The 14,727-nt window shown below is 34.7% G+C and overlaps 1 protein-coding gene across 2 annotated transcripts in view; it reads left to right on the top strand.

Moving 5' to 3' along the window:
* Positions 1 to 14,727, top strand: part of LOC149542215 (plant/protein (DUF810)) — a 307,344-nt gene that overhangs the window by 36,654 nt on the left and 255,963 nt on the right. For both annotated transcript variants that reach the window (XM_089797228.1, XM_089797227.1), the window contains exons 3-5: positions 12,178 to 12,250; positions 12,364 to 12,539; positions 12,640 to 12,704. In XM_089797228.1, the coding sequence (XP_089653354.1) occupies positions 12,243 to 12,250; positions 12,364 to 12,539; positions 12,640 to 12,704 (249 nt within the window). In that variant the 5' untranslated portion in view covers positions 12,178 to 12,242. The remainder of the gene's footprint in view (positions 1 to 12,177; positions 12,251 to 12,363; positions 12,540 to 12,639; positions 12,705 to 14,727) is intronic.

The following is a 14,727-nucleotide window of genomic DNA, read 5'->3' as shown; positions in this document are numbered from 1 at the left end:
TGAACTACACCTATCTAGAGTTGGGAACGGTGATATACTGATAAACGAATACTAACTCAAAGGCTAGTTGAAAGCATACCAGTTTGGCTGTAAGTCCGATCTTGATCTATACTATAAGAATAATCTTTACTATTGGGTCACAAAGACTTATAGAAGTAAAGGATTCTAACTATTTTGTGAATCAAGAAAGAGATATAAGCTATAGTCAAAGCTCCTAGTCTATATATCTCCACAACCGTTCCCAGTCATAGCTTTGGTTCCGACTGCTTCTTAACTCTTTTTATACTCAATTATCAAGAATGCAAAAAACACATGAATCAAAGATAACAAATGCAAATCACAGTCAAAGGTTCCAACTTGTAAAAGTAACAATTGCACTCAATCAAAGTTCAGTTTCAATTGATTCTTTGTGTTCACTTTTCTTTCAAAATAGTGCTACACAATCAAGTTATGCTTGCACAATTTCTCCAGAGCTCTCTTGCATACAGTAAAAGATAATTTTTACAATGTGAGAGCACTCCTTTATATAGGCAAAAGAGTTGAGAAAAAGGAGGAAAAAGTGGGAGCAACTCAACCAACTTTGACCTGGTCTAACTAACAGGAGAAATTATTGTATTACATGTCATATGTCATTACACATGCAAATCGTATTACATGTAATTACACAATTTCATGCAATACATCCTCTTCAATCTAGAAACATGAAAAAGAAAACAAATAACAATCTTAAAGATTGTTCTTTAGTGCCTTGAATTTGATGACAACATCATGCACTCTAGGAAGATCTGAAATCTCTGTTGTCTCTGATATAGCTTCTATTCTCACTGTATTGGTATATGCTGATTTCACAACCTTAGAATTTTTTGCGAGAGAATCTTGTAAGTGCTTTACTAAGGATTTGTACAAAATAAACTTGTTCATTGTATGAGAACCAAAATCTTCAGAATCTAAATCACCATTAACCCTGATTGTATATTTTGAAGTCGTTTCTTCAGTTATAACCAAATTATCATGTTCATCAAGAACTTGACATCCCATTTGTTCCAAGTCGCACATGATTCCATTTCTATTGCCTAATAATCTTCGAAGATTGCTTGCAACTTTGTTACAAGTTTTCTTAGTATCTCTTCTTTATAACCCATGAGTTCATGGTATCTATGGAACATTTCACAAGATGGAACAATGTCACATGTAACCATGCTGTCCAAATCAAATTTGGCGATCTCATCCCAACCACTCAAAATTACTTTCAGAGTGTTAGCTTCTTGATCCAAAGATGCTATCAAGTCATGTAGCATTTCTTCCATACCTCTGATACATCCAAAGACTTTGACCGTATCTGCAATGGCTTGTCCTCGTTCATAAATGACTTCCCCAAACCAAGATTTTGCGGCTTCTACTATTCTATTTTCTTTAGGCGTCTTGGATGCAATAACTGCATGTTGTGAGGATTGCTGTTGGGTGACTTCATTTAAGTGAGCAACCTCTTATTTGAGTTGATTTTTGTAATGTCCCCATCTTTTTAGCAATTAAGTGGAGTTCTTAGCCTTCATGTTCTCTAAAGGCTAAGTGGAGCATAAGAGGAAATTAAATTAATTTCCTATAAAATCATTAAATAAATTAAAAATTAAAAGGTGACTTTATATTTAATTAATTTAATTAATTATTGTATTACAAGGGAGAAGCTTCTAGAGTGTGTATTAATTATTGGAAAGGGGGAAGCTTCCAGTAATTTAATTTTCTAGAAGCACAATTAATTATTGTATTGCAAGGGACGAGTTTCTAGAGAGTGCATTAATTATTGGAAGGGGGAAGCTTCTAGTTCTTGCAATTAAATAATATTTGATTTCCTTCTAGAAGGGTGTAGGGAAAGTATAAATAGAGGTGGGAGCTTCATTGTTTAGCATCAGATGATGGTGAATTGCATTTGATAGGAATTTGGATGTACAGTTTGTTCTTGGCATTAGAGGACGTTCATCCTCTCTTGTGACATTCTAGACGTCATTCCCTTGGAGTTTGGCCTTTGGAATCCATTGCTATGTATTTGATTTTATCATTTTGAGAACTAATATTATTTCAGCAGCGGTTCAATCTTCAATTTGCATAAATTCCTTCTTGTTCATGTTATGTGGATTGGAATCTATGCAAAGACATTACAATCTCTTTCAGCAATTGGTTTAGTTTTTTGGGCATTTTCAGGGTGCCTATCACAGTGGTAACAGAGCTGCCCATTACAGTGGTATCAGAGCTATAAGTCCTACCATCCTGTGGAGATCTTAAGCATTTATGTTTGAGCATGCAATAAGGGCTTTATAATTTCCGCAATACCAGAGCCCATTACATTACAGTGGTATCAGAGCTAAAGTCTTGCCATCCTGTGGAGGTCTTTAAGGAATTTGGAACAGCTGGATAGAGGGAAAAGTTTTTGACAAAATGTATATCAATCCAGATCAAGAAAATGTAATGTTCAGGTTACTGGGTACATTAGAGGAGGGGCAACATATGCAACAAGAGCAGAATAGGTGAATGGATATGATGCAACAGGAGCAGAATAGGCGAATGGATAACATGTTGCAACTTATGGGTAGACAAATGGGCATCAATATTGATGATTTATATGTTGCTCCAGTGCAGGAGGTCGTTGATTCCTCAGGTGGGATCGGGACACGTATAGAGCCACCCAACTATGATGTTGGTGATGTGGGCATTTCAACGGAGTCAATAGATGTTGGTTTACGCTCTAGTATTATTGATTCGCAATCTAGTGTTGAGTCATGTGTGCAAAGTCAAAGCTTTGTCAGGGGATGGCGATGCAACAATAGTGAGATTAGAAGAATGTGAGGATATTGTCATATCAGCAGCCACTTTTGTGTCAGTTGAACCATCGAATGAGGAGTTTAGCACTATGCATGCAGTGGTTGATGTGTGTCCTAATGATGGCACACATGTTGATTATGAGTTTTCATCAACTACAGATTTGGTTTAGTTTTCTGTTGCAGCAGTTAGTGTTGTTCCTATGTGCATATATTTCAATGCGGCTACTTCTATTGTTGATACAGTTAGCATGAGTGCATATGGTTCGCCTGTAGTTGCATCTTTTTCAATGCATGTTGGTGATGATCAGGATTCTAGTCCAATATATATTATGTGGGTGGATACAAGGAAGAAGAGGTTTCATAGATCTTATGCAGTGTTGCCTTCTGGTGACATTCTAACTTCTATATCATCAGCACAAGTTTTGAGTGATAGGTTGCAGGACATGTGGTTAGTCCTGATGATGCTGGTTTGCAGTTGGTTTAGTGTCCACAGCGATATCACATACTACATTTGGGATCTAGGTGGAGGTTGGAGTTCATTGTGTTGTTGGGTTGCTTGAGGACAAGCAATTTCAAGGAGGGTGGACTGTAATATCCCAATCTTTTTAGCAACTAAGTGGAGTTCTTAGCCTTCACGTTCTCCAAAGGCTAAGTGAAGCATAAGAGGAAATTAAATTAATTTCCTATAAAGTCATTAAATAAATAAAAAATTAAAATGTGACTTTATATTTAATTAATTATTGTATTACAAGGAGGAAGCTTCTAGAGTGTGTATTAATTATTGGAAAGGGGGAAGCCTTTAGTAATTTAATTTTTTAGAAGCACAATTAATTATTGTATTGCAAGGGAGGAGTTTCTAGAGAGTGCATTAATTATTGGAAGGGGGAAGCTTCTAGTACTTGCAATTAAATAATATTTGATTTCCTTCTAAAAGGGTGTAGGGAAAGTATAAATAGAGGTGGGAGCTTCATTGTTTAGCATCGGATGAAAGTGAATTGCATTTGATAGGAACTTGGATTTACAGTTTGTTCTTAGCATTAGAGGACATTCATCCTTTCTTGTGACATTCTAAATGTCATTCCCTTGGGGTTTGGCCTTTGGAATCCATTGCTATGTATTTGATTTTATCATTTTGAGAACTAATATTATTTCAGCAGCGGTTCAATCTTCAATTTGCATAAGTTCCTTCTTGTTCACGTTATGTGGATTGAAATCTATGCAAAGACATTAAAATCGCTTTCAGCAGTTGGTTCAGTTTTTGGGCATTTCCAGGGTGCCCATTACAATTTTTCTTCTCCCATAATTCATGATTACTCTTTGATACATTGACAAGTGTGTCCAGAGCATCTTGTAAACAACCCAGTCGTGACAAGCTTTCCAATTTCTACTTTGGTGAACTTGTAATCAGAATAGCTAAGTTCTTCAATTGGCTTGTCCACCAATGACTCAGCAACTTTTGCAAACTTAGTCTTTTTAGAATCAACTATGATCCTAGAAACAATCTTATCTTTCAAAGATTTAAACTTAGTTTTTTTAACAAGAAGGTTATCTGGGGGTACCACAACCTTTTTTTCTTCATCGTAATCTTGCTCAACCACGCAGGCAAACTGAAACTTTCATCTTTGGAAACAGGTGCAGTGGTGACCATAGGCATTGATCTTGATTATATCTTTGTTGTGATTGAGCATGACTCAATTTGCAGAATTGAATTCATGGGTGCATGATAGGAAGACTCTGTCATAAACAACTCAAAACCAGTCAATGAAGTATCAAGTTGGGAAACTTGACCTTCTGTAAAGATTGGAAAATCCTCAAACACATTCCCCAAATTTTTGCATTGCTCAACTGTTAAAATGGGAGGAGCTGCTGAAGATAAAGGAAGTGCTAATGTATTTACTTCTGAGGTAGGGATAGGAGGTGTGAAGATAGTGGAGAATGAATCCAATCATCTATTGCACCCATGAAAGGTGCTCCCTGCATAGATGGTCCTTGAGTTTGTGTAGGCTGTGGAGGAGATATGATCATGACTTTATCTTCTTTATCTTCTTTATTAAGTTCTTCATCAGATTCTCCTTCTGATTCTTGAGCTTCTTTACGTGTCTGAGATGATTTAAATCCTTTTTATAGTTTTTTGATTGCTGATAGAAAATTGCCACAGTTACCTTTTAATCTCAGAATGACTTGGAGTTAGCTATATAATCAAAGAAACCAAGCACTATCCAGAACTAGAGCCCGACTTTATACATATTGTCTCTAGGCATTTTGATTTTCAACAGTGGGTAAGTAGACACTTGATTCATTTGGTGGCAACTGATTAGTACTATCAAGCTCCAGTAGCTCCCTAGTTCCAACTGCAGTCTAGTAGTCTGGAATGGCTCATTCATGCAACCTGCAATTAGCTAACCTCAGACACTCCCGATTCTTCCACTGTTTGACTAAAGATGTTAGTAACAACGAAGGTTGATTTTGACTCTAGTTATTTGATAAGAGTTGCCAGTTTTATATTGATACCTTTGCATGCTCCCGTTCTTGTGGTTGTTTTGAATTTCTAGATTACAACCGACTTCTTCAACTCTAGCAAGAAACCTGAAATGAATGTGGCAACAAGGACAAATGCAGTCAACAGGGTTTTCACTATCGTAGGTAATCGCAACTAATAGCTTGCGAATTCAATTCAATTTGGAAAGTTTTTCCGAACTTTGTTTTGTTCTGAAAACACTGACACTGTAATGCAATTTGACATCCATCAAGAGGCGCAGGGCTGCTCAAGCATTGCTCTCTTTCCATGAATTGCCATGTTACATTCTCATGCTTTACAAACCAAGATGTTTATTCACCTATAGAATAGCTTCTTCTTCAGACCTTACACTATGGAATTTCCGTTCAATCTTGAGTTCTTGTTGAATTTTTTGGGGATACCTGGAAGCTCAATAATGTTCCATTATTGAAAATATTGCAGACCAATAGTCACGTAGGGAGTGAATGAATATTGAATTTTCTTCAAATGCCAAACATTTGCGATGTGTTGGCTTCCAGAATTATTTTCACTACCAAGATAATTTTTCTTGCAGTCAAACAAGAATATCTGCAAAAATATGTCATTTCACCTTCAGAATTCTTGCTTAGTGTTGTGAGGTTTTCACACCATCGCCCCAAAATTTTTGGGGACCCCCTTTTTTCTAATGACCTTGACAAATTTTTGGATTGTCCAACAATTTTGAGTTTTGAAAATTTTGAGCCTTGGACACCTTCAGGGCCAGTGGGGAAGGTTAGATTTATTTTCACCCGGTTTCAACTTGATTTTCTAGAGCCACCAATTTCATCCTTGAGCTGAACTAATTTTAAAGAGCAACACTTGGTAGGATAAAATTATAAATTTTGTACTTAGACATTTTTCTTTTGAAAATTTGGATATAATTGTGTAAATTTGGATAATTTTCAAAAATGAGAATTTTGTTAAATTTGGTCTTTTGGAAAATCTTGATTATTTTTGATGAAAAAGATTAATTTTTGTGATGGTGAAATAAAATTGCAAAAATCAATTTTTGGCTTTAGAAGAAATTTTATTTTATTTTTGTCAAAATAAATAAATAAATAAATTTATTGGCATAGCAAAATTGATTTGGGTAAGAAATTGCAAAAAATTGGCTTTAATAGATTAAAATTGTCTTGAAAACTTTTTGCCTTTAATGAAATTGGTAATTTAATATTGAAAAATGGCTTTTGGTTAGCCAAAATCCAAATTTAATGACGTATTAATTACTAAACCCCACATTAAATGGAAATATTTAACATCTCCAGGGCACCATTTAATTTCTTTTTGCAATTTAGAACTAATTGGCAATTTTAAAAGTTAATTTTCATCATGGCAAAATTAATTTTGGTTAAGTATTTAATTGTGGGCCATAATTTTGCATTAATTATTTGTTTTTCTTTCTCCCAGGGTCCAAGAAGAAAGTTGGGTATAAGAGGAGGCCTCTCTCCCATTTCTTCCTCACTTCTCACTTCTCCTTTTCAAGGCGTTGGTGATTTTGCAAGAGCAGATCTGCACTTTTCTTGCTTGGCGAAATTTGTGGGAGCCGAAATTTGTGGAGGCCGAATTTTGTGGGAGCTGAAATTTGTGGGAGCCAAAATTTGTGGGAGATAAAATTTTGATTTTTGCAACTAGCTGCGATTTTTGCCCTAGGTTGGGAAATTTTATTTGGAGGTGAATTGCATGATAAATTTCTAATTTGAAAAGGGATTTGAACTTCTTGAAAGTCATATCCTAGGTTCCGAAAAGTCGTTGTAAGTTTACTGATTAAGGTGAATTTTCATCATCTAGAGTTGCAAGGAGTGCTTAAGCTGACATCCATCTTTTGTTCTAGTCTAAGGATTGCTCCGCTTGGTTCTTCTTGCCTTTTGGTTCACCACTCTACCATCTCGTAATAGGGCGACGAGTATGGAGGATGATAGTGCAAGTAAGAATCCCAAGCGGGCGAACACTAAGAAAGACAAAGAGGATATGATGCCCAAAACTTCTTTCTTCTTGAAAATGAAGTGAATAACCGACACCAATATCTGTACAGTGGACATGATACGGATGAGGGATAGACTGAAGGAAGGACAATCCCCCTTGGCAAAGAAGATGTCAACGAGACAGATTTTGGATCGAAGTTGGATGAGTTGGGAAAGGTTGCTATCAAGAAAAAGCATTTGGGCACCCTTTCCTCTCTCAATGCTTTTATTGGATTTGAGAAAGAATATGAGAAGGATCACGAAAGGATACTGCAAGCAGTAAGTGGCGTGGTGAAGTCAGCGAAACTCAGGGCAAAGCACACACCCTGTCCTCCTATGGGAGAAGTTAATGAAAGGTTAGCTAAGTTCATTGCCTAAAAATGAAAGAAAAGGGAAGATTTATATTAGAAGATCATTTGATGTAAGCCCAAGTGGCAATTTCCCTTTCTTCTAGAATAGGACAAGTGTCTATTTCTGATTGGCCACCATTTTGGTGCCTTCTCATTGGTTGCCACTTTTTGCACTTTTTTCATTGGTCCATTGATGAGGTGGCAGCTTCTCATTGGCCGATGAGGTGGCAACCCTAATTAGGGTTTTGAGGATCCAATCTGGATCGTTGATCTTGTTTTGATCTCCACCGTCCGTTGTATTTTTGGCCCCTATAAAAGGCCATTTTCTCTCATTTGTAAAGGGTTGGAGAAATTGTTGCGAAGATAATACCAAAATTGCTCTCTTTTTCATTGTTGCGATTGGCATGTTGATCAAGAACATTGAGTGTTATTGCATGTTTTCTACTTCCACTTAGTTAGATTTTTCTTTCAAGTTGTTAAAGTTGGTTGCATTTGAAGTTGTTTAAGTAAAGTTAAAGTAGATGGATAGTTGTATGGTAGCATTGGTAAATGTTTGATAGGGATCAATACTAGGCTACTAGCATCCTAGCAGCTGGTTGGGAAGCTTTGTGTGGTAAACTAGTCTATTATTCCTTCGAATCATTGCACTTGTGGAAGTGAGGCCGCTGGTCAGCTCTCATTAGGTTCAATCCCCGTCCATTCGCTAAGCTTCCATTCATAGGAGTAGGAGTAGAATAGTAAGTAGCTGGTTAGTCGAAGCTTAGAGAAGCAAGTTAGAGGAGTAAGTTAAGTATTAGAACACATCCATTCACCTTCCACCACCATTACTTTCCCATCAACATCACCATTGGCAGACACATCCTCCATCATCGCCACCATCAACATTATTTGCCTCCGCACATTTCACAAACCGAGCCATCATCACCTTCATCCCACCAAAGTTCAAGTCATCCTTGAATGAATAGCGTAAGGCTACCTACGTGATTATCAGCAAATCACATCGATAAAACTGAGCGAGTATCCAACGGTGTAAGGAACATTGGAGCTATTGCTTATGTCTTCATGAGTAATAACTTTTCAAGAGAGGAGTTGAATGTTTGATATCCCATATTGAATATTCAAATCCTAATATGTTATGTAAGTGATACAAAACTCGCATCAACACTTAGTTTCGGGGATTTTCTAAAAAAGTTCAACTAATCACCCTATGCCTTTCCTAGGCTGCTACAATTATGTTCAGACTAAATGCATGACATTGTGATATCCTGTGAGCTGCTTAAAGGAAACAACTTCACTAATTGAAATTTCCATCTATTTGTTTGCGATGAGTTTGAAAGATATGTACAGTAGAAGATTTTCTGTATATGCTTTGAAATATGGCGATAACCATCCGTTCCAATGTAATGCACAAGGGTCATCACAAAATATTTATAAAGTTACCTTCATATAAGACGTGATGTCAAGCTTCTTATTGTGAGTCTCCATATTTTGTCTTGAGTAAATAATCATATGAGTAGTAAATCTATGCAATTTTTTTTATTGCATCTCCACAGTAATGGTAGTACTCGAGCGATTGAAATAAAATCTCCCAATATTGGAATGTGCGATGTGAACCTAGTGTTATTCTTTTTTTTAATCTTCACCTACATCAGCAGACATATTGTTGCATAATCTTTCCCAACATGAATAATCCCGCTCTTATTTCTTTTCTTTGCTCGACAGATGCAATTTAACTTCTCGACACTTAATAAACTCCTTTTATTCTTCAAGAAATATATTGGAACTCAAAGCACAATGACGTCAAATAGATATATTTCCTTTGTGAAAATTACTGATTCTCAATTTCGGATCAAACTTCAATACTTTGAGAACTGAAATTATCAAAACTCTACAGATGTGAACCCTGGAGGCTAGCAGGATACACTGCTGTGATACCACTGTAATATCCTACTAGGATATCCTTTTCAATTTTTCCTCAAAACAATTTTCAGAATACAAACATATTTCTTTGCAAATAAACCAGTAGAAATAACCAGCAATAAACCAGTAAATATCCATTAAAATATCTCAAAATACATTATTGCATTAAACATCAGCAATACAATAGTTAGCTATCAACAAATCAAATCCTAAACACAATATTACAATCTTATTGGAAAACTAAGAAAGAAATTGTAATGCAATCTCCGTCACGAATTCACCACAACTGATGAATCAAGGCTACGTCCAATCCACAAAAGAAGACTTGAGGGTTTGTGTCCTTGGATCTTGAATATAAGTTGAAGCTTCCTTAATTTCTCCAAGAGAAATCTCAAACCAAATAAATAACTAAGCATGTCCAAATGCGACCATCTCTCCTTTTATTGTCCAATGCCATGACTCTTTAGCTTCCCCTATCCTATCACCTTGTCTTCTTGCCATTTTGTCTCTTATTAATGCCCAATTGGACCCTTTAATTAATTTGCATCAAACTCTCAGAAGCCAAAAAAAATTATTTATGAATTTCACTTTGGAATTCCTAATGTCCCCAAAAAGGCGACATTACAACATTGATACATTTATTCACTTTCTTAATCCTAGCGAAGTTCAATAAAAAATGTAGGGAAAACCTAGGAATAGAAAAATCAATAACCGACTAGGAAATAAAAACCCACACTAACACCCCAGTTTTAAGGTCGGCTTAGGATGATGGTCCCGAACTTAGTTACCGGTTCGAGAAAGGGTTCAAGTTCGGATCCGAAGAACCAAATCTCTGGTAAGACAAAATTCTGAAATGGGGTTTGGGTTCCTTTAGGTTCATTTGTACAAAAGCATGCAAAAATTGTATATGCACACACACACACACATAAGCACATACATACATTTATACACATATGTATGTTGTAATGGCCCTATGCAGTCTAGACGAATGAATTAAGATTAGAATGCCACGGAGTATCTGGAAAACATAGTATCTGGAAAATGATAAAAACAATATAAACTTGTAATCATAGCATCATATCTATTATAAACACCAAAATATTAAAACAATATAGAGTTCAAGTAATCATTGTTTTGACTTGGACAATTAGAACTTTATACTAAGTTTCAATCATCTATGGATTATCTAAATTTTCTTCTTCTTCGTCAAAGACATTAATTGATTCACAAACAGTGCCAATGTCAATGGGATTAGTTGTACAAATAATAGCTTTCCAAGTTGTCAAACGCTTATTATTTTTTCATTGTACAAAGAGCTTGTTAGTTGTAACTAACATCCTTCTTGAAAAATGTTATATAAGTAGCTTGTAACTCCCTTCGCCTATTGAAGACATTTAATTTTTAAAATATGATTCAATGTTATACAAAGCTTCTAATTAATTGGATAGGGGTCATTATCAGCAATTGTGTATAAAAATTTGACTGGAAGGAATCTTGAGAGCTAGCTTAATTTGATGTAATAAGTGTTTGAACTTCAGCAAATTTTGTTTTGTAATGTTAAAGATCTTTATTCAAATTATGTAATAATCGTTTTCTACAGTAAATTATACAATGTTTCTCGGTGGAACTGAACCTGATTCACACTTGGACTGCTTAGATCTGCCCTACTATGACCTTGGTTCGACCTAAGTTTGGCCTCAAGAAACCAGCATCCCTGAGTTCAAACCCAAGTGGAACCCAAAATGAAACTGAGGCTAGGACCAATGACTGGTTTGAAATTCACCAGGTTCGAAGAGCCAGGGGGATAACTGGGTAACTAAGGGACTCCCGACAAATGAGGCCATATTAGGTACACATGTACACGAAAGCACACAGCCCCCACCCCTTCCCACCTTAAGTATACATTAGGAGGATGAAAAGATGACAGGTCTAAAAAATAAGGCCATATCAGGTATGCATGTACACGAAAGCCACCCCTCCTCCACATAAAGAGTAGAAGCCCCAAGACAAAAGATTGGAGTGTATGATTGTTTAATTTAAAATGTAGTGACAAGATTGAAATGTATGACTGTATACTGCACATTATCTTCTGAGGCTGCTTCTTTGGATCACTAAAAAAAAGTACCTCCAAATTGTGGTCTATGCATGCAAATATTGTCTTTAGTGAACAAAATTAGGGCACAAAGTAGGAGTTGTAGTTAGATTTGGTGGAGTGGTATGTGTAGCCCCTATTCATCTGTTAAAGCTTGTTCAGCAAGTACTGCTTCTTTTGTTTGACAAAGCTTAATTTATCTTGCTCTGTAAACTGATAGAACAGTGTGGCAAAGAAAATGTAAGAAAAGATTAAATTTGTGTACAAAAAACAATGCATATGACCATTCAAGGGCATCTATTCTGTCGAATCAGCCAGAAATTTTTTGTTTATACAATGCAAATGACAAAAGACAATTATATATATTGATGTATTGCATTTTTTATCTCAACAATTCTTTAAGTATGAACTTCTGTACATGCGAACAAAAAATATTTAATATTTTGAAAAGAATCAGTATATGCTGACTGATATTCATTGTTTATTTGTTTTTCTAATGCAGATGAAATTGCATTGATAATTTAAATTTAGTGGACAGTGAGCATTGCTACATCAGAGTATACAACCATGGAGGAGTATGCCTTTCATCTAACCCCCTTTTGGATACATTATAGTTCAGTAATTTTGTATCCAAGGCTGTGAAAGAATTGGTTCTAGTAGTACTAATTGTGTTTCTTACTGTTTGAAGGCCAACAAATTTGGAACTGTTACAAAGGTTTCGTCGAGACCGGCATGAGCTGTTATGTTTTTTGCTATCAGCTAGCCTGGTAAAGAAAGTTGTGATGCCACCAGGCGCTGTATCTCTGGATGATGTGGACTTGGACCAAGTGAGCGTTGATTATGTTTTGGAATGTACAAAGAAAGGCAAGATTCTTGTTTATTGAATTTGTTTATGCAGATCTGTCTTTATAATGTCCAATGCTGTTCATGAACAAAATGTTTTGCTCTTTTCCTGGAAATGCAGGTGGTGTTTTAGAGCTTTCAGAGGCAATCAAGGCTTATTATGATGAGCTCAATGTTCCCCCTGGGGTGAGCCAATTACCTACTCCTATATATATCTTCTAGTATGTCACGAGTCAATACTTAATTTAAAATAGACACACTTATGAGTCAATGTTAATCAATATCAATTAATAATATCAATATAAGATCATTGGTACTAATCAAATTAGGAGTTGTTTAATATAATGTTGATCTATGATTATTACTATTAATGAATGTTGATTAATATTTATTAATGCTATCAGTAACTATTAATACAGCGATTTTTTAGTGGCTAATATTAGCCAACTGACTTTTAAAAAAAATAAAAAAATAAAATTTGAGAATCCAAACTTGGCAAATAATTCAAGATTTAAGGTAACCCAAATCGCCTCATTTTTACCAAAATTGTGTGTTAGAGATATTTAAATTGCCAAAGAGTTTAATCTATTAAAAATTTGACCTCAAACATTTGCCATAATATTCAATTTGCCTAAATTTTTATAAGTTATTATAGAAATTTAAAATAATTCACCAATAGTGTAGCATAATTATTATACACTATGTGACCAATATTTTGTTGTCACTATTTTTATAAAATATAATCTAATGATCCTTGTTATGTTTAATGAAAGTGTTCCTATTTGATTTGTAATGCTTATGGGAATTAAACTTTGTTTTGGATTGCTGATCTCAATAGAAATCAATAGTTTTGAAGAAATTTGGGTCCCATTAAATTTATTAAATGTGTACATTTATCTCATACAATACATTATGTAATATTAAATATTAAATTTTATATTGAATATATATATATATATGTTTTGATTGGTAATAGGCTGAAGCCTAGATTAATTTTTATTATGTGTTGTGATTAATTATTATTATTAATGTTATTATTAAGCTCAATTAGACTCGAACCCAGAACTTCCCTGATAAGAGTAACACAATTTAATGTTATGGTGTAGGCTCTTGCCTAAATTAAATATTGAATATTAAATTAAATATTATAATATTAAATATTATCCCTGCAATATTAAATAATAATAGTATTAATGTAATATTAATAATAATATTGATATTAGCAATGATCAATTATCATAACCTATTAATCAAAGATATAATTAATACCAATCATTCTAGCCAAGCAATTAACCAAATCCATCAAAAGTTGACTAAATGGAATAATCAAAATTATTTATTATAATAAATTTAATATTGATCCAAACTGATAAAGTCAAAGGAATTAATTATTAAACATGACTTAGTCGGCTACAATTACAAAGTGAAATTGAGAAAAATTTGGGGTCACGACCTATGATCGCTAAACCCCACACCATATATTAATAAGGGGAAAACAAAATGGGAGGATATAAATAATGAAAAAATATTATATATAACGACAAGAAAAAGACAATCGAAAGGAAGATTGAAAAAATTGATAAGGTGAAAATAAAATATGAAGACTTGGCATTCACTGTGAACATTATGGGTGGAATCAGTAAGAATGAAGGTGGAGAATTGTATGAAATAAAGACCATTGCATCATACTCCTTATGATATAAGAAGATTCATTGTTTTGGAAGCAAATATATACATTAAAGAGAAGGAAGCTATACTAAGGGAAACACAACGTATTCCTTAAAAAGGAAGTGATGAAAGAACCAAGCCTTCAAACATGGTCATCCAAGGTTTGATTTGTAAAAACAATGACTTAAGGTACAAATCTTATATCCTTGCCTTATTTAAGTTACCTCTTTGAATATAATGTATTACATGGAGAGAATATTATATATTGTGGTGTTAAGAATATTAACCAGAAAACCTACAAGTTTGATAGTACAGACCGTACTTCCTCTTCTGATGGTAATATATCTCTAAACTGGCATTATATAATATATAACTCTTCCTATAGGAGCCGGTAACTTCTCATGAAGCAACAGTTTGGTGCTTAATTAAACTAACACATAGTTAGTTAGGCATTATTAAATTTGTCTTGCGAGATCACCGACTTAGGAAGAGTTTAGTTAGTCCTAATTTAGAAAGGGTCATGTCCCTTTGAGGGACATAC

The sequence above is a fragment of the Cupressus sempervirens genome, chromosome 8 (assembly GCF_028749045.1).
Source record: "Cupressus sempervirens isolate cs-2001-9-10 chromosome 8, ASM2874904v1, whole genome shotgun sequence".
In the NCBI taxonomy this organism is placed as follows: domain Eukaryota; kingdom Viridiplantae; phylum Streptophyta; class Pinopsida; order Cupressales; family Cupressaceae; genus Cupressus; species Cupressus sempervirens.
This window is presented reverse-complemented; position numbering and strand designations above follow the sequence as displayed.